The sequence below is a fragment of the Ovis aries genome, chromosome 3 (genome assembly GCF_016772045.2).
Source record: "Ovis aries strain OAR_USU_Benz2616 breed Rambouillet chromosome 3, ARS-UI_Ramb_v3.0, whole genome shotgun sequence".
Classification (NCBI taxonomy): domain Eukaryota; kingdom Metazoa; phylum Chordata; class Mammalia; order Artiodactyla; family Bovidae; genus Ovis; species Ovis aries.
In genome coordinates, this window is record NC_056056.1 from 222307087 (window position 1) to 222326032 (window position 18946).

Consider the following 18946-nt stretch of genomic DNA (forward strand, 5'->3'; position numbering starts at 1 on the left):
CGCTGGCCTCCGTGGGCCAGGAGCTTCCAGAGGACAAAACTGCCTCTGGACAGAGGACCTGCCCCCGAGCGACCCCTCCGTGGGGCAGGGGCTCTGAGAGCCGCGGGCCCCTGTGGGATTCCAGGGCTGAGAGGGAGAGCCTGAGTGCGAGCCAGCCTGGGGTTTGGGACTTTTCCTCCTGTTGCCCGTGATGTCACAGCCCTGCAAGGGGGACGGGCTGTCCCGTATCGTGGGGGAGGAAGCTGGGCCGGAGAGGGGCAGTCCTGTGCCTGGAGTCACACAGAGTGAAGAGGCGGTGGGTCTGACTGACTCTCCTGCCTTCCCAGTCCCCGCACAAAACAGGGGCTTGTGTCCCCAAGGGGCCTCAGCTTGCGGTTCACTCGTGACCCCGAGACAGGCTGAGGCCCCTGGCCACCCTTCTAGCTCAGCATGTGGGCCGGCCCATCAGGAGAGGCTCAGGCCCTCCCCGGGGCCACTCTGCACTCCCAGGACAGCCTTAAAGGCTCCGAGGGCAGGTGACATGCCGTGGGTGTAACCCAGGAACACAGGACTGTGAGGCGCAGAGGGTGAGGATTGCTGCCCGAGGGAGGTGGCTCTGCCTGGCACCTCTGTGTGCAGAGCGCCGGGCCGGGGAGCCCGGCGGTCAGCCAGCCTGGTGGTTCCGTGGGCGATGCTGGGCGGGTGGGTGAAAGGATTCAGGGGTGCTGAGTGCCCAGAGGGAGGGCCGCCTGTAAATGCTGCTGTGAAGGGCGCCCTGGCGCCAGAAAAGTCCAGCGGGTGGCTGTCCCTGTGAGCTTTCTGGCTGTGGCCGCATGCCACTCCTGCGACGCTCAGCCATCCAGCCAGGGTCCCTGGGCCGTCCCCGGGCCTGCAGCGGGAGCTCCCAAGCTCTCGGGTGGAAACGGCAGCCCCAGGTGTGCGCCTCTGGCTGGTTCTCCCCTGCTGAAGGCGGCCTTGTGCCCTTTCACTTCCCAGCTCCTGTGCCCTGGAGGTCCAACTTCTGATGCCAACATCCACAGAGAAATACTGACCTGGGCTGTCTGCAAAAACCGGGGTCTCGGCCGCTGGGCCGAGGGCATTCACTGTGGCCCACGGTGGAGCCCTCTGGCTGCGGCCGGGCCACATTCGCTGTCCAGAGGGAAGACTGGGTGTGTTGCTGTCAGCGCCCCGAGTTGGTGGAGGGTCCTCGACCCGTGGGGGCCCGGAGCTGCTGCCCCGTTGCTCCAGGGAGGGCGTTGGGGCCCCCCGAGCCCAGGGGCCACACGGGGGGGCTGTCACGTGGACCTCCTCACTGGGCAGCGGGGGTTCGCTCAGCCCACCCTGCTGGGGGGTGGGCAGGAGGGCCGTCCCTTCTGGAGGCGGGGTAGGTGCTCCCCGCTCCCATAAATAGGACCGTAGGGATGGGCCTGCTGGTCCAGTGGCTCAGACCCCGTGCTCCCCGTGCTGGGATCCCTGGTCAGGGAGCCAGATCCCACGTGGCCGCTGCTAAAGACGCTGCACGCTGCAGCGAAGGTGGCAGACCCCGCGGACCACACCCTGGCCCAGCCACACACGTGTTGAAACCAACAGGACGGTGGTGGGCTCGAGGCTGGCAGCCCACGCAGGCGGCAGCGGCCAGGCCTGGGCTGACCGCCCGGCCCCGCGCTTCTCTCGGAATCTGCTCGGGGCTCCGGGGCACAGACCTTGGCGCCCCATCCCACAGTCGGGGAGAGGGTTCCGTGAGAGCCTGGGCAGCGAGCGAGCAGGAGTCAGGACGAGAGCCAGTGCTGTGCGATGCGGGGTCCTGCACCCGTGCCACATGTAGGTCGCAGGCGGTGGGCTCCCAGGGCCCTACCTCTGTCTCCAGAGAGGGGGTGACCTTGGCACAGCCTCTGAGGCATCGTAAGGCCTGGGCACATCCCAGGGAAGCCGCCACCAGGTCCCCTGTGGACCCTGAGGGCCTTACACGTCCCACACGTGTCCCGCGACAGTCAGAGTCAGAGGCACTGCTGCAGAGGAGGGCGCCGAGCTGCTCCATGCCCCGGACCCACACGGCTCCCACCTGTCCACAAGGAGCACGGCCCCAGCCCTCAGGCGACAGGCGCTCCCGAGAGGACCGGGTCTGTGGGAGCCGCACCCTTGCGCCTGGGCGCAGGGAGGCCCCGGTGTGCTCCTGGGGACGGGGCGCCCCAACCCACCATCGTCCCGGCCACAGCCTCCCACTGGGCCTGGCTCAGAGACTCCAGAAGGAGAGCCCTGGGCGTCTGTCCCCGGCCTGGCCCGAGGCTCACGGCCCAGCAGAACGCCCAGTCGTGGCGGGTGGGACTGCGTCTGGGTTTGCCTTTTTGTCGGCACAGAGGATGTGCCGTCCCTGCTCTGGGAGCGCCGTGTGCCTCCTGCGGCCTGAGCCCAGGCTGGGCGGGAGCAGAAGGCTGAGCCTGGGCTGCCGTCGGCCGAGTGCCGGCTTCCGGGTCTCTGCCCGGCCTTCTGGTCCTTGGGGTGCCCTGGACAGTCATCCTAGGGTGTCCCCGTACTGGCACCTTCGGGAAGGACACAAAGTCACAACTGCACCGTCTCTTCCCAGGTAGCAGGCGTGGTTCTGAGGGTGGTGGTGTCCAGTTGCTAAGATTCTCTGTGACCCCACAGACTGCAGCATACCAGGCCTCCCTGTCCTTCACCAACTCCCGGAGCTTGCTCAAACTCATATCCATAGAGTCGGTGATGCCCATCCAACCATCTCATCCACTGTTGTCCCCTTCTCCTCCTGCCCTCAGTCTTTCCCAGCATCAGGGTCTTTTCCAGTGAGTCAGTTCTTCACATCTGGTGGCCACAGTATTGGAGCTTCAGCTTCAACATCAGTCCTTCCAGTGAATATTCAGTTGACTTCCTTAGGATTGACTGGTTGGATCTCCTCACTGTCCAAGGGACTCTCGAGTCTTCTCCAGCACCACAGTTTGAAAGCATTAGTTCTTCGGTGCTCAGCCTTCTTTATGGTCCAGCTCTCACATGCATACGTGTACTGGAAAGACCACAGCTGTAACCACACAGACCTCTGTCGGCAGAGTGATGGCTCCTTAACATGCTTGTCTAGCTTTGTTGTAGTTTTTCTTCCAGAGAGCAAGCATCTTTTAATTTCACGGCTGCCATCACCATCTGCAGTGATTTTGGAGCTCGAGAAAACAGATTCCGTGGGGGCATTTGCAGGCCTCCTGGGTGCTGGGCACCATGCTGGGCGTGAGGGCCACACAGCTGCTAAGAGGTGGTCTCTGCCAGGCTCAGGAGCTGGAGCCTGAGGGGGGACAGGTAGCAAGAGCATCTGTGAGCTGATTTCAAGGGACCGCCGCCTATTGCTGGAGCTGACCCCATTGCTCCTGACGCAGGTGGCCCCCTGGAGGAGGTGACCTAAAGGATGGGTAGGAATTAGGCCTCTGATGGCAGAACTGGCCCCAGGTGCCAGCTGGTGGGTGCCAAGGCAGGGCCAGAGTGAAGAGGGTGGGGCTCCACGACGTGGCAAACTCACCAGCCGCCTTCCTCTGCAGATTCTGGAGGATGTGCGCGGCTGGGCTGCGAGGGAGCCGGTGGGTGGGTTTGCTTCTGAGCGCGAGTCTCATACCAGGAGGACGACGGGGCAGTCAGACTGACAGGAGAGGTTTCTCGGTGAGGCCCTCTGCCTCTAAGGCCCCCGGTCTCTGGGTGTGGAGGCGCCTCCTCAGCAGTGCGCGGAGGGCCGGGCGACCTGCAGGTGCAGTGTCAGACGGGGTGGAGTGGACGAGGGCAGGGGCAGAGGCCCGCTGAGCCCCTCCGTGCTTGGGCTGTGAGCCGCCAGACCTGTGGGGCTGACTCCTCGCTCACTTTGTTTCTTGTAGAACGTGGCTGAGCACCTCCGGCAAACTGGACGCCTGTCGTGGCCTTCGAAGACGCTCCAGCACCACGTGGCCGGTCCTTGCCCCGTGTCTGGCTGGCAGGGCAGCCCAGGAGGTGAGCGGCCCGGCCGGGAGGGGAACATGGACTGGTCTCGGGTGACCCCAGCACCAGTCCTTCCTTGCAGGCCGCAGCTGGCAGCCAGCTGGGCCCACCTTGCCCAGACTCCCCAGGGGTGCCCGCCTCACCACCAGGAGCTGGGGAGTAGAGCAGCTGACTGCTGTCTGCTGTGATCCCGCCAAGCCCCGCACCTGCCCTGTGGGCACAGCCGTGGCCCTGGCCAGAATCCTCAAAGCAGACAGAATCAGGGAGGCTGCCTGCCCCCTCCCCCCCGGGGTTGCTGCTGCAGAGGCTCCCCTGAGACCACTCTGCATTGTCAGTGCCCGCAGCCCCCAGACCCCCTCCCACAAGCTGTCTGGCCCGACAGGCTTCTCTGGAGCCCTGAGTCTCGGTTTACCCTTCTGTAAGACTTGGGCAGGAATACCTCCTAGCAGAGTTTGGGAGTGCAGAGTGAACCCCAGCGCACCCATGGCTTCAGCAAGGAGGCTGGGGGTGGAAACCAGTCTTTGCAGGGGTTTATGATCCACTGAAGGGCTTCCCTGTGGCTCAGACGGTAAAGAATCTGCCTGCAATGCAGGCGACCTGGGTTCGATCCCTGACTCAGGAATGTCCCCTGGAAGAGGGCATGGCAACCCATTCCAGGATTCTTGCTTGGAGAATTCCACGGACAGCGGAGCCTGGTGGGCTACAGTCCATGGGGTCATAAACAGTTGGACACAAACTGAGCGACTAACACTTCCACTTTTTCACGATCCACTGAAAGACCTCCCCAACCGGGCGCCCTGCTGGCCTCGTCTCCGTTTGCTGGAGCAAGAAGAAGGCATGAGGCAAGGCAGAGCCATCACTGCCCTGTGCAGAACGGGGACTTGGCCGCAGCCTCAGCTCCAGGCGGCTCAGGGATTTGTTGGCAGCACCCCTGGGGCAGCCAGCAGTGATTCGGTGGCCCAGGAACCCTGGCCTGCTGTGGCTACTGACCACAGGCTTTGGGTCAGTTTCGCAGGCTCGAGAAGGGCGTGGAGGTGGCCCTCCGAGTGAGGACTCTGCTGGAGGTGGCTGAGTGGGGAGAGGGGACCTCTCTGAGGCCTCAGAGTCTCAGCGGCTTCATGCTGGCTGTGGGTCTGTTTACACATCACCGGAACAGATGGCCCACCCGCCTGGGGGCACCCCAGGCCCCCGAGGTTCTCCTGGCCCGTGGTGTCCCCCCGAGAGGCTCTGGGTGCCCCTGAGCTGTGCTGGGCGCTGTGGGGTCTTGGGGCGCAGTCGCGGGGAGGGCCGAAGCCAACAGTGCAGACGTAGGGTGCGCGCTTACCCACAGCTGAGCCAGCATCTCTCTTCTCCCAGGCCTCATCCCTCATCCCTCCGCCTGGACGCCTCGGTCCTCAGCTGATGCCTGGAGCTCGGATGGCTGTGCCCGCCTCAGGTCAGGGAGCGTGCGAATGTTGGAACTCAGAGCTCCCCACCCGCTCCGACCGGCGCCACCCTGGACTGGGTATGTCTGAGGGAACACAGACGTGCAGCACATGCCCGTGTGTGTTGAGGGGGTGGTCACCGGGCCAGACGGCAATTCTCGCCACTTGCTCGGGTTCAGCTGGGAGTGCGCTCCCCGCCACCTGCTCTGCCCTCCCACCAGCCTCTTTCTGTGGCCCAGGGTCCAGGGTGAGTACGAGGTCAGGGGCTTGCCGAGGTCTCCCCCAGGCAGCTCGACTCGGGGCGTGTTCCTGGCTGGCCCCGGTATGTATGGTGGATGAAGCCCACTTGGCAAGGAGGCAGCCGCTGTAGGAGGGTCTGGGCTGCGAGCGGGGGACTGGTAACCTCTGGGCAGAGCTCGGGGCTCATTGCGTCAGGATGTCCCACCCTGCCCCTCTTGGCCCCGTGCCTTGAGGGAGCTGTCGTGCTCCAAGTTTGCCGGGCCCCCGGCCACACCTTGCCCCTCCCAGGAGCCAGCCTGCACTGCCAACTGTCGGGCCGCCTTGGCTGCTGCCAGCCTCCTAGAGGGTCACGGGGTCCGTGAGGGTCAGGGCCGGACTGTCGGCCTCTCCCTCTGCCCTGCCTGGTGCCATGGCCCAGGACGGGCCTGCCTCCCAGGTCTGCCTGGAGAGGGCCCGGGACCCCTCTGCCATCTGGGCCTCGCGTGTTTACAGGCCCAGCCTGCCCGCCAGACTCCGCAGACGCGGCCCCAGGGCTTTTGTGTCTGCACGCAGAGCCTGCACCAGCCGCTGCCTGAGGGCGGGGAGGGGGCGGCCCCCCTGGGGGACATCAGGGACGGGGGAAAGAGAGACCTGGCGGGAGTGTGACAGCAGAGGAGAGAGCAAAGGGGTGGAGGCAGAGAGCAGGCCAGGCCCGGGGAAGGGCGACGCCAGAGCGAAGGACCGGGGGCCGCCAGGCCGTCCCCGGGGAGACAGGGCCGCGGGCTCCGCTCACGGCTGTCCAGTGCGGCCCTCTCCGGGGCACTCCCTGTGGACTCCCCCCAGCCTCCCAGCGGAGACCCGGCCCTGAGAGCTGGGTCCAACACCTGGGCTGGGGCACCAGTGTGCCCCTGGGACCGACCGCCGGGGCCTGGCAGACACGCAGGAGGCCGTGAGGGCACGTCCCTGAGTGTGTGCGGGGCACACGCCCTGCTTCTGCGCCCCGTCGGCTTTGGCCCACCCCAGCCCAAGACTCCACAAGGCCTGGCCCAGCTCAGGGGCAGCCAGATCCTCTCGGGGCACCACGGGCCAGGAGAACCTCGAGGATCTGGAATTCCCCCGGGGCAGGGGTCGCTGAGGGACCCTTTTTCCAGGCCGTGACCCCAGACACCCAGCAATCTCAGGCTCAGCACGTACAGCTTCTCAACGTGGCTCTGCCATGGGGTGCTGGGCCCTCCACACAGGCCTGCGTGTCCTGTGGACCCACATCCATGCAAACCCCTAAAGAGCCAGCAGGGCAGCCTCTATCCACAGGTCCCCAGGGCGCCAGGGAGAACAGGGACAATTCCCTGCAGAAAACCGGCCACCAGTGGTACTGACTGGGCCCCACGTGGCTCCCGCCCAGCATGGGTGGAGCACCAGGGTGGGCATAGGGAAAGAAGCCAGGGCGCTGCCTGGGACCCAGACCTGGACACAGGCCCTGCCTGGCTCTACACGTGCCCGTCTCCATCAGAGCACAGGCCCGGCTGTGCCCCCAGATGTGTGGGTAGCGTCTCCCCTGCTGGCTGCAGCGAGGTCCGTGCTGACCCCCTGGACCTGTCTGCCATCTTTAAAGTGAGACTGGTCTCCATCCTGGGTTTTCCCTCTGCAGGAGCAGGGAGTGGCAGTGGCCGGACTCGGCGCCCAGAGCAGGGTTGCTGGGCTCTGCCTTACGTCTGGGGTTCTGAAGCAGGCACTGGCTGACCGGGGGAGAGAGACGCTCCTCTCGTCCAGAGGAAGCGGGGAAGGGGCTCCCCAGAAGGGACATGAGTCAGGCAAGCAGGACAGGAGTCTTGAGGCGCCAGAGGAGGCCGGGGCTGTTGTGGGCGGCTCTGCCCGGGTCAGGCAGGGTCTCAGTGCTGCAGGCCGTCAGGAGAGCTGAGGCTGCACACCCCTGGGGTGCTTCCTGGCAGCTGCCCCTGTGCCCCCTTCCCCCTGCACTGGACAGGCAGGAGGCGCCAGCCTGGACCTCGGTGGGGTGGCTGTGCCGGGTGTCCCTAGGAGGCAGGAGAGCCCCTCAGGCCACTTGGTCAGAGGCGGCCCCAAACCTCAGGCCAGTGAGGACCCAGACCCCGTGAGGCATCCCTTCCGGGGGCCACCCAAGGGCAGTAGGGCCTCTGGCGGCCGGGTGACCGGGAGCTCCGGCCGGAGGAGGGTCCTGGACGCCGCGGCCCGGCCGCTTCCCGAGTGGACGGCCGCCTCCTGCCGCGGGCGCCCGGCCCTCCGCGCCGCCGCCTTCGTCTTCCCAGAGCCGCACAAGATGGCCGCCGCCCCCGCCATTTTGTGACGAGGCCGCGGCCGGCCGGCCCCGCGCGCCTGGCCCGCGCCCAGCCCAGCCCGGCCCTGGCCGCGGCCGCCCCGGGCTTGGCACCGGCCGGCGTCTTGGCGAGGCGTCTGGGAGCCTCGACGGAGCAGCCCGCCGCGCGGGTGGAGACGCTGCCCGCCAGCGCCCGGGAGCGGCGCCGAAGGGAGGGCCGTGCCCCGAGGGGGGACCTCGCAGCCGCGGGCCGCTCCACAGACCCCGGGCTCGCGGGGCCCCCGGCGCGCCGCACACGGAGGCAGGCCTGCGTGGGCCACGCGGAGGAGGCAGGCGGCGCCCTCGGCCTCCGGGCCCCCGCGGCCTCCGGGCCCCCGCTTTCCCGCCTGAGCGGCCTCAGACGGGCTTCCCGTCGGACCGGCACCGCCCGTCCCGGGGAGCTGCCTGCCGGCCCCGGGGAGCTGCCTGCCGGCCCCGGGGAGCTGCCTGCCGGCCCCGGGGAGCTGCCTGCCGGCCCCGGGGAGCTGCCTGCCGGCCCCGGGGAGCTGCCCGTCCTGGGGAACCCGAGGCGGCCGCTTCCTGGAGGACGCGCGCTCCCTGCGGCCTGGGCACTCCCACCGCCTCGGCACCTCCGGAGGCCAGACCCTGAGACCCCAGATCCCTGGAGACGAGACCCTGAGACCCCAGATCCCTGGAGACGAGACCCTGAGACCCCAGCCCCCCGGAGGCCAGACGCTGAGACCCCAGACCCCTGGCCCCCCAGACCCCGGAGACCAGACGCTGAGACCCCGGCTCCCAGAGCTGGGGCCTCTCCCTCCCAGAGACAGAGCTCTCTGGTCTCCTTCCGCACCCCGCTCTCGACTCTGTGTGAACCCACGCCGACCCCCAGTCAGCGCCGGGCAGTCGGGGCAGAGGCGGCGGCCGTGTGAGGGGCAGCCTGGCAGCGTCCAGGGTCTCCGCCGCCGGGGCTGGGGTGGACCGGGAGCCGCTGGGCGTCCGCGCCCGCCCGCAGGACCCAGCGACGAGGGCCTCCGAGGGCAGTCCGCGTGCTTCCCGGAGGGGCGCAGAGACGTGTCCGGGGAAAGAGGCCGGGCCGGTGTTGGAGGAGAGCGCGCGCGTTACAGGGGCTGTGCCCTTCCTCTGGCATGCGGGGCGTGCCGGGCGGCCCCGGGGCCACGCTCTGGCCTGTGGGCCCCGGCTGGCCAAGGCTAGGCCCTCGCTGGGCAGCACTCGCGTAACAGGGCGCACCCTAGGCCCTCGGGAGCGGTGGGGCGCCGTCCCTGGACACCCGTGGCCCTGCCAGGCCCTCCAGGCTGGATTGGCTGCTGGGCACACACAGCCCCTGGGTTTTCCCCAGATCCCCTCTCCTCCCGGTTCCCCGTGGGGTTTGCGCGCTGTGCCCTCCCACCGCTGGCTTGGGAAACCCAGCCAAGGATGGGATGGTGCCACGCCCGGTGGGGGTGGGGGCGCAGGGAGCCCCGGCAAGCAGAAGGTACCTCTTGAGGGGCTGTGGCCAGGTGGGGCTGCCCCCGGGGCGCAGTTTCACGCCGGGCGTTTTTAATGATGTGGTTGCGTCTGGTCCCCCACCCACCGTCTTCTTCCCTCTCCTTGCCTTGTGACCCAGACTGCGGCTGCGACTGAGAATATTTTCAGATAAATACACGTCTTTGAGGTTAAAACGATTGCCTAATGGTTAAACGCCAGACGGAGACACCCACCGGGCAGGGAGAGGGCTCTGCCTTCTGGCTGCTATTCCCTTTGGACTCTGAGCAGACCCTCCGAGGTGAGGAGCAGCTTCCCTGGTGATTGCCCCACCTTTGGGCACGGGCACCTGGACCTCCCTCCCGGCAGCCCTGGCTGGCATCCTGCCCCACTTACCAAGCAACCAGCTGAGGCCAGAGGTGCTGACTGACTTGCCTGAGGCCCGTCGCTGGTAGAGGCTAGAGCAGGGAACAGAACTGTGGCTGGGCAGCTCCCAAAGCCATCTGTCCCCAGCCCGTGCCCATGGCCCCCGTGAATGCAGGGGTGTCTGCAGAGCAGGGCTGGATCCCATTGTAGCTTTCGCCTCCCGGCCAGGAGGAAACCCCCAGCTTCCCAGACGCTAAGACTCACAGCTTTCGGACTCACACCTCTGTGGGCAGTGACCCTCGGTCCCTGGTGCATGTCTGACCCCTTCCCTGGGGAGTGGACATTTCCCGTGTGTGCCACCTCCCAGCTGCAAGCTTGGAGGAAGATGAGAAAGCAGGCAGCCAGGGCAGGGTACAGACTTCCAGGGATGGGAGATCTTGACCCAGAGCACAAGGGCGTCTGTCTCAGGGAGACTGGGCAGGAAGGGTGCCAGCGAGAGGGCCCCCTGGCTCCCTGAGAAGAAAGGCAGGCGTTCCAGTGTCTGTGGGCGCCACTTCCCCACCTGCGTGGCACCACTGGGCTGTATACGGGGCTGTGGGAAGAGCCGGGGTCAGAAGGCCGGTTCCAGGGCTAGTTTTTATTCCTCTGTCCCCAGAGGTGCTCCTGGGGGCACTGAAGCTCCTGGGCCCTGCACTCAGCTGAGCTCAGAAATCAGTAAGCTTCTGCTCCGCCATAAGTTTGTCCTTCTTATGCTAGGGGCCTTTTTGCATTTAAAAAAATTTTACATTGCAACTTTTGATTCCTGAGTTTTGGTGCCCAGCCTCTGCCCGGCCCCAGCCGGCCTCTGTCGGGCGCACATCTCGTTAACTTTATGGGCCATGTTTGTAGGGAGACCCGGCCCCCGGATGCCACCCCCCACGCCTTTTTCCCAGACTCCATTGTTGGCACGGCTTGCCGAGCAGAAACACTGGCTGCTTTATGGGGAGAAACCTAATCGGGGTGGCGGTGGGGGGGGGCCGCCACTGGGGGGGTCCAGGCTCCCAGTGGCCCCAAGCCAAGCCCGAGGTGACTGCGGGGTGACACCGTCTGTCTGCCTCACTCCCTCCAGACATCCGCCCGGCCCTGAAAGGGCCACCTGCCCATCGAGGCCTCCCACACACCTGTCCCCGGTTGGCCTGGCTCCTCCCTGCCCGGCACCCTGCCCACAGGCCGACGCTGGGGCCTGGGGCTGGGCCGGCGGTGGCAGATGGCAGGGCAACTGCTGACCACTTGCTCCCGCAGCCCTGCCCAGGGAGCCTCTGTCGTGGCACAGCGGCTGCTCCTGCTGCTACCCCCGGTCCAGGCTGACCAGAAAGGCCCCTTAGGAGGTCTCAGACCCCTGCCACCCCGCTGGAAGAGGAGAGGTCTCTGCTGACCCTCCCTGGGCTGGACCCATGCTCACTTTTAGGAGCGCGGGTCAGTGGGCCGAGCAAAGCACGTCTCCCGACCTCCGAAACGTCTCCACGATGAGGCCTCAGACCTGGGTCAGCCCTCCTTCCTTCCCGCCAAACCTGGGTCGTTGGCTAAAGAAAGAGCCAGGTTGTGTGAGAGCAGTTCCCTGGTGGGCAGGCAAAGCTCGAGTTTGGGGAACCCTGCTGGGGGTACACCTGCCTCCTGCCCACCTGGAAGAGGCCGTTAGCTGGGCTGCTTTGCGGGAGCCTGCCTGGCCCTCGTGGAGAGAGGAAGTCCCTCTCTGGGGGCACCTTCACGGGCACCGCTTGAGTCAGCTGCATGCCTGCCGTAGTTCTGAGTGTCCAGACATGAGACCTGGGGCCCAGGAGGGCCAGGCCAGGTCCCAGAGCCAGGACAGAGTGAGAATTCGCTGGGGAGGCCCCCCTCAGGCCTCCCGATGGGCAGTAAGCGAGGGGAACGTGTGTGGGGAGCGCGGAGTCTTCATGGGCAACGGGGTAGTCATTCCTGGCTCAGGAGAGGATGGGGCAAAGGCCAGGAGGCGCGCGGCAGGGTGGGGAGGGCTGCCCAGGGCGCTCTTCTGCTCTGGAGGCTGGAGGGGGAAGTGATGGGAGCTTGGCCGGGCGGGGCGCAGAGATGTGAGCCCAGGTGATTGATGGACGTCGGGCGTCTGGGAGCAGGACTAGGGGCAGGACAGCACCCCGCAGCCTGGGGGACCGACCCTCCGTCCCTGTTACTGGCCGGGGACACCGAGTCTCAGTGGTTGGCATGTGACAGGGCTGGACAGACCCCCATGGGTCCGGCTCCGAGTCCAGTGGCCCGGGCTGCGTCTCAGGCCCTCCAGTTGGCCGAGCGGGCTGGAGCCAGGTGGGGCCGTGATTCGCTGAGTGAGCCTGGCTGAGGCCTCACACCGCGTCCTGGTGCCCCCTCCCCGGTGTTTCCACTCTTGGGACTGTCCGAGGCTTCACCTTGCAGCTTTGTTGTCGGGAGCCTCTTCTGTGAATTGGGGAGTTTGGTTCCTCCTCCTGGGCCCCACAAACAGCCTGGCACACAGGAGGCAGCACCCATCCTTCCTCCCCTGGCCACCCCGCCCCAACATCCAGGCCCCAGAGTGAGCCTGGCAGGCCTGGCCGCCTGGCACGGGGACACCAGTGGCCCCGGCCACTCGCGGATGTAGCCTGGGTCTTGTTCATTCCCCACCTGGGGTCATCGGGCACAGGGCAACCAGCGCGCCCGCTCCCTCCAGGCCTCTCCACGGGGCGTGTCCCCAGGCGAGGGGCCACAGTGAGACAGGCTGGACTGAGATGCGGGATCCGCAGGGGGTGGACGGGCGAGTCCAGAGAGGAGGCGCGGAGCAGCAGCCGGAGCTCAGGCTTGGCTGCACCTCTTGTACAAGGTCTGACGTTTGTGTTTCTTTTTCTAAACCCCAACAGGTCAAGAAGTGGCGCTGAGATGGGAGTGTCTGCCTGAGGCCAGCGTTCCTCATGGGGAGCCCAGCCGGGGAGCCCAGCCGGGACCCCCAGGAGGCCCCTGGGACACCAGCCCACCCTGGCCTCGGTGTGGCGACTGTCCCAGGGCACGGGTCAGTACAGCTTGCTGTGCACGCTCCTCTGGCCATCCTGGTGCTGGGAAGCAAGGAGCCCCAGCGGGAGGATTGTGATGGGGAGGGGCACGGTCAGGGCTGTGTCTGTGGTGCCCTGTGACCTCAGCCGTCACGGAGGACCCTTGGCCACCCTCTCCTCAGCCCCCGTCCTTAGAGGTGGGCTGGCTCTGTCCTTGGGGACCCCCTGGCCCTGACTGCCGGCGGGAGTTCAGGCAGAGACAGTGGGACAGGACCCTGAAAGCCTCTCACGGAGATTCCCCTCTGGGGCCTTGAGGAGAGACAAGGACAGCTGTGACCACAGGCCAGCCAGGAGTTGGGGTGTTCCCGGCTCCACGCCCCGGTGACTACCTCAGGCTCGTCCTCTGGGTGGACAGTACTGTATGGGCGCCAGCGTCCTCATCCCTGGCCGAGGGCCCTGGCACTGACTTCATACTCCTCAGGGTTGTTCGGGGAGTGGCCGCTGCGCTGTTCGTTGGGCCTAGGCATGAGACCCCCCTGCGGTAGTGGGCGAGCCAGAGGGCAGGCCCTTCCCCTGCCCGGGGCCCACGGGATCAGTGATCCTGGCTTCACCAGGCCCGGGAAGACCACACGGCACGGAGCAGCCTGGTGCCTGCCTGGAGGAGGCAGCCTGCTAGGGAGGGCTGTGGGAGTAGGTGAGGGGTGTCTGACGGCTCGGGGCTCTCGTCCAGCGGCACCAGTTACAAGGCAGAGGTGTTATCAGGCAGAAGGCAGGAATGACCTGTCCTCTGCCCTGCCACCCATCGGCGGTGTGGCCTTGTGACGGTCACATGACCTGTGTGGGCCTCAGGCTTGGGCGCCGGGCTTGTGTCTGCGGCTCCAGCCCAGACACCCTTCCCTGACAGCCAGGTTCCCTTCTGGAAAGAGGGAACATTCTAGAGCCTCTGCCCGGCGGGAAAGCCCGGGTTACCCTGATGGCAGGACCAGGCTGCTGGGGAGGGAGTGCCCCCTGGTCCAGCGGGTGGAGGTGCTGGGAGAGAGGGGCGTGGCTGGCACTCTGGCCACTTTGGGCACAGGTTGGCCTCTGGCAGACACCAGCCTTCCTCCAGCGCCTCCGGCGCAGGTCACCTGGGGACACCGCGGCCTCTCCTGTCTCCGGTCCAGATGGGAGCGGTCCCGTCGCCTGTGAGCCTCTCCTGAGAGCCCCGCGGGTCTCTTCGCTGCACCTGCGTCCCCGCTCCCTCTCCTCCCTCCTTCCCTCCCCTCCCGGTCAGCGGTCTTCTCCTGCGGGGCAGCTCCCTGGGCGCACAGGCCCCTGCTGACCCACCTGCCAGGGCCCCGGGCCCTCAGCCTCCAGCGCCACCCCAGCTCCTGCCCCCGCCGCTCTCACCGCCGCCGCCTCCAGGAAGCGCCTCCGGGAGCCGCCGCGTCCGCCCAGCCCAGGCGCCGAGACTGACGGCCCTTTGGGGTGAGGTAGTAGGTTGTATAGTTTGGGGCTCTGCCCTGCTATGGGTTAACTATACAATCTACTGTCTTTCCTGAAGTGGCTGTAATACCGACAGCGGCCAGCACCCAGGACCCTGGCTTGGGGCGGGCAGATGGGGGAGGGGTGCGGCCTCTGCAGGGTGGGGCGGTGCTGTGTGACCTGGGGCAGGTCCCTGGACCTCTCTGAGCTTCAGTTTCCTTATCTGTGAAACGGGGCAGGTGAGGGTTGAGGGCAGTACCGTGTGAGGTGTCCAAGGAGGGCTGCACTCAGCCGGCCCTTCCCTCCCCTCACACCGTCTGTGCCGCCTGCCCCTTGCCCTGTCCCCTCAATGGGGCTCGTGGGCAGCCCCCAGTCCGGGCTGCGGCTGGCCCTGGATGCCAGGAGGAGCAGCCCCAGGGCCAGCTGAGACTCGGCTGGGGTGGGGCAGCCCACGGGGCCAGCTACCATCCGCCCGTTTCTCCAGTGGCCAGACTGCCCAGCTCAGCGCCAGGCCTCTGGTTGGCGGAGGGAGGGGGGCCGGGGCTCCCCTGTCGCGGGCAGGAAGCGAGAGGCACGTTCTCCAGCCCATGGCGGCCCCACGGGGCCTGTGCCCACTCCCTGCACCGGCAGGTGGGCTGGACGCTGCGGGGGAGCCGTGGCGCCGTCAGCGTGGTCCTCCTGCCCGGTGCCCGCTCGGCCCTCCAGGGCTCTGGGGGCCGCGGGCTGGGCAGGTGGCGGGACGGCGGACCCTCCCACACCCGGGTGCCGGCGGGGTGAGGTAGTAGGTTGTGTGGTTTCAGGGTAGTGATGTTGCCCCCTCGGAAGATAACTATACAACCTACTGCCTTCCTTGAGGGGCCCAGTGACGTCCACGGAGGGTCCGCCCCCGCGTGCAGCAGGCGACTGGGTGGCCAGGCAGGCAGGCGGGAGGCTGTGGCGTGCACACCTGGAGCTCAATAAAGCTGTTCATCGTGGAACTGGAGTCGGCCCTGTTCGTTCTGGGAGCCCGGGGGCTGGGCGCTGGAGGGCATGCATGTTGGTGTTGCAGGCGTGGGTCTGGCTTGAGTGGGGGGCCACCTCCAGGCTGCTGGGGGCTCAGCACACCCTCGTCTGCCATCCCGGCCGCCTTCAGGCCCTCCTGGTGGGTGCAGTCCTGGACCCCAGCCCCCACCCATCTCACACCCCATTTGAGCACAAGCTGTGGGACCTGGGCTCCAGAGGCGTCCCTGGGCCCCCAGGTTGGTGGAGGCCCCCACAGGCCCCCCTGCAGGTGGTGTGGATCCCAGTCAGCCACTCAGAGCACAGTCCAGGGCCCTGCCCCTGATGCCACCTCAGACCCAGTGCCTGACTGGAGTCCGGAAGTCCCCAGCGCCCTCAGGACGGTTTCCCGAGTAGCCCTTAACGTCGGGGGTTCATCTCCGGTCTGACTGCCTTCCCAGTGTCCACCCAGTTTCTGCTGGGGTCTCAGGCTCTCTGCCAGTGGCTGCTGCAGGCCTGTCCCCATGCCACCAGCCCAGGTGTTGAAGAGACCCGTCGCCTTGACTCAGAGTACCCTTGGGGAGGGGCTGCCATGCCTGGGTCCACTGCCCACCCCTGCACCCACGGCTGGAGCAGCACCCCCGTCACCCCACGACGCCTTGCGGGCTGGCTCCTGTCTGTGGCACAGGAAGTGCAGACGACAGCTCAGGGGCCCCCAGCTGCAGGACAGACAAGGCTCAGGCTGATCCTGGGCAGGGTCTGGGACAGGGACCCTGTGACAAGGCCAGAGGAGGCTCCTGATGCCGCCAGGGTCCCGGAGCGGGGAGAGGTGGGCTGAGCCTGGCGTGCCCTCAGCCTGAGTGCAGCAGCCTGGGGCTGTGGAGGGACCCCCTGCCCTCCTGCAGCCATGATGACAGCCCCAGTCTGCGATCTCAGCCCCAGTCCCTCGCCCATCCTGAGCCTCCTGCCTGGGTCCTGCAGGGCCCCAGCCCTGCGTGGCCACACCTGTGAGGCCAGCACCCCGACACCTGTCTGTGGCCTGGCTGCCCTTGCAGAGCTGCGGTTGCACTGTGGGTCAGGGTGGGAACCCAGAGCAGGGACCCCCAAGGGGCAGGGAGGGCTTTCTAAACCAGGGGCCATATGAGCTGGGTCTTGACACCTGTGTAGGAGTTTGCAGCTTGCTGGCTGTGTGGGTCATCGAGGAGAGGCACTGCCCACCTCCTCTTCATCACCCTGGGTCGGTCAGCAGCAGAATCCGGCTGCTTGTGCTCCCTGGACACCCTGTGTGTCCCTCCTGTCTCTCCATCCCCACTCCTACGGCAAGATTTAAGAGCTGCTCGGAGCAGCCGCTCTGCCCTTCTGGGCACTGGGCTCCCACCTGGACTCGTCCCCGCCCCTCCTGCCTGCCGTGGTGCTGAGTGCACAGCCCCTCTCTGAATGTCTGCAGCTCAGCACCACCTTTGGCCACGGGAGCCCATGTCTGTCTCAGCTGACCGTGACTGTGGATACCCTCCTGGCACTCTTGCTGTGTCTGGCCCTGCAGTCATGGAGCATCATCATCAGAGCTCATGGCCTGGTAGGGAGCAGACCAGACACACAACAGCCACCTGTTGTGGTCAGCACCATGATGACGGCAGCCCAGGGGCTAGGAAAGCCCCGAAGAGCCCTGGGCCCTGCATTGCAATCGGGGATGGCTTCCTGGAGGAGGTGACACCTGGTTCACCCTGCAACGTTCTCTACCTTCCAGGCAACCGACTTCCAGCCTCTCCTCTGTCACCAACTGGCTGACCCCAGAGACCAACAGGGCCTCAAATGTGTGCCCAAGGGGCACGGGGGAGGGTGGTACCTACCACCTGCTGCTGCTGCTAAGTCGCTTCAGTCATGTCCGACTCTGTGCGACCCCATAGATGGCAGCCCACCAGGCTCCCCTGTCCCTGGGATTCTCCAGGCAAGAACACTGGAGTGGGTTCCCATTGCCTTCTCCAATGCATGAAAGTGAAAGTGAAGTCGCTCAGTCGTGTCCGACTCTTCGTGACCCCATGGGCTGCAGCCTACCAGCCTCCTCCGTCCATGGGAGGTTCCAGGCAAGAGTACTGGAGTGGGGTGCCATTGCCTTCTCTGACCACCTAGTCACCAGTAATGTGCAGAAGCAGTTGAATCCCAAAACAAACTGGATGAAGTCAGGGTGGGCAAAGCAGCTACTTTGGGAGGTTCTGGGAGGTGGCAAAACGGGCCAGGCTTCAGGAGCAGAGGTCTGGGCAGTTGCTCTGCTCACCAAGCCTCAGTTTCCCCACCCCCCTTCGTAGGGGCTGTTTGATGGATGGAAGGAGCTAGCAGTTGAGACTGCTCAGCGGGGGTAGTGGAGCCAGGTCAGGGAGTGAGGGCCCTGGTCCGAAGCTGGGCGCCTGCTGCCACCTGCTGCCTAACCAGGGAGTGGCTCCTGGCCCATCGTGGGCCCTGGGTCTGGCCAGCAGGTGAGCAGGGTGGAGAGCAGGCTGGGGCCCCCAGACTGTCAGCCCCCTGCCCCCCAGGGGAGACCAGGACCATGCTCAGAGATGTGGGTGAGTGCTGGGGGAGAGCAGAAGACCGCAACCCTGGAGGTGATCCCCTGTCCCCAAGTGTGCAGAAGCCAGGCCTCCCTTGGACCTCTCTGCCTGCTGCGATAGGCCGAGTGCAGCTGTGTCCCGCCGGGGAGAGGTCTGCGCATTCCTGCCCTTCCTGGGAGGCGACTCACCAGGGGACTTGAGGGGCTTCTGGGGTGTCCAAGGTGGGGGGCCTTTGAGAAACCATGGGCCTTAAGGTTCACAGGGGCCGCCGCTGACCTTGGACCCTGAGAGAGATGATGGCAGAGCCAGCCCAGCGTTTAGACCCTACAGACCAGGACTGAGCGAGGGCCCACCTGGCCACGTGGGCATGGAGTGACCAGGCCGCCCCCCAGGGCTGAGGTGACTCAGGTGAGCTGACAAGGGTCCAGCGTCTCAGGGGACACTCAGGGCCACAGGGCTAGTCTGTCCATCGGCAGGGCAGGCACAGCACCAAGGCCCACATACTGTTCGTGACAACAGAAAGTCTCACTTTAACTCCGTTTAAAGTTTGAAGGAAAAAGGAATACAATGATACTGACTATATATTACACGTAATATACGATATATGTTGTGACTGTATAATAATACGTACGATTCAACACATGGCATCCATAGCAATGAAACCACCTTGGAGTACATGCGTCTATGCCGCCAGGTCCTAAGACGTGTTTTGTAATCATGTTTAAGGAGGAAGCACCACCCCCCCACCGACCCCCACCCTCCCAGCCAGCCTGGGCTCTGCCTGCGAGCGTGGCCTCCGCCCCGAGAGGCTGAGCACCTCCTTCAGCTCCTTGGCCCGGCCCCCTCCCTGCCCCTGGGCCCAGCCCTGCTCTCACCCACCTCCGTGCCCCCTTCCCCGGCTGGCCAGAGGGCGGGCCTGGCTGGGCCCTGAGGGGCGGCCCCTGCCATCGCACTGAGCGTCCCCGACAGCGACACCGTGTGGCGGGAGAAGGCCATAGCGGCCAGCCAGGGCCCTCCACCGCGGCGGCCGTGGAAGGGGCTGACCCCACCCGGGGCCAGAAGCCTGGGGTTCAAGGTCAGCCCAGGGGGGAGGGCCCCAGGAGAGCTTCCTGTGGACGAATGACTGGGCAGCATTCACTGCCCCACCCCTTGCCACTCCCCCACGCCCCAGGCAGGGTGGCCCCCTGCATGGCCCCAGGTGACCCAGCTGGCAGTGTC

General features: G+C 66.3%; 1 protein-coding gene and 1 non-coding gene across 3 annotated transcripts in view; both read left to right on the forward strand.

The window, feature by feature from the left end:
* Positions 1-15181, forward strand: part of LOC121819243 (uncharacterized) — a 37136-nt gene extending 21955 nt beyond the window's left edge. For both annotated transcript variants that reach the window (XR_006059504.2, XM_042247879.2), the window contains 3 exons: positions 3846-3957; positions 5302-5449; positions 12612-15181. Coding sequence is in view for 1 of the 2 variants with exons in the window: in XM_042247879.2 (XP_042103813.1) it covers positions 3846-3957; positions 5302-5449; positions 12612-12648 (297 nt within the window). In the remaining variant the exon portion in view is untranslated. The remainder of the gene's footprint in view (positions 1-3845; positions 3958-5301; positions 5450-12611) is intronic.
* Positions 14974-15057, forward strand: MIRLET7B (microRNA let-7b). Its single transcript, NR_107877.1, has one exon. It is a non-coding gene; the product is annotated as a microRNA let-7b (primary transcript).
* Positions 15182-18946: the final 3765 nt, after the last annotated feature.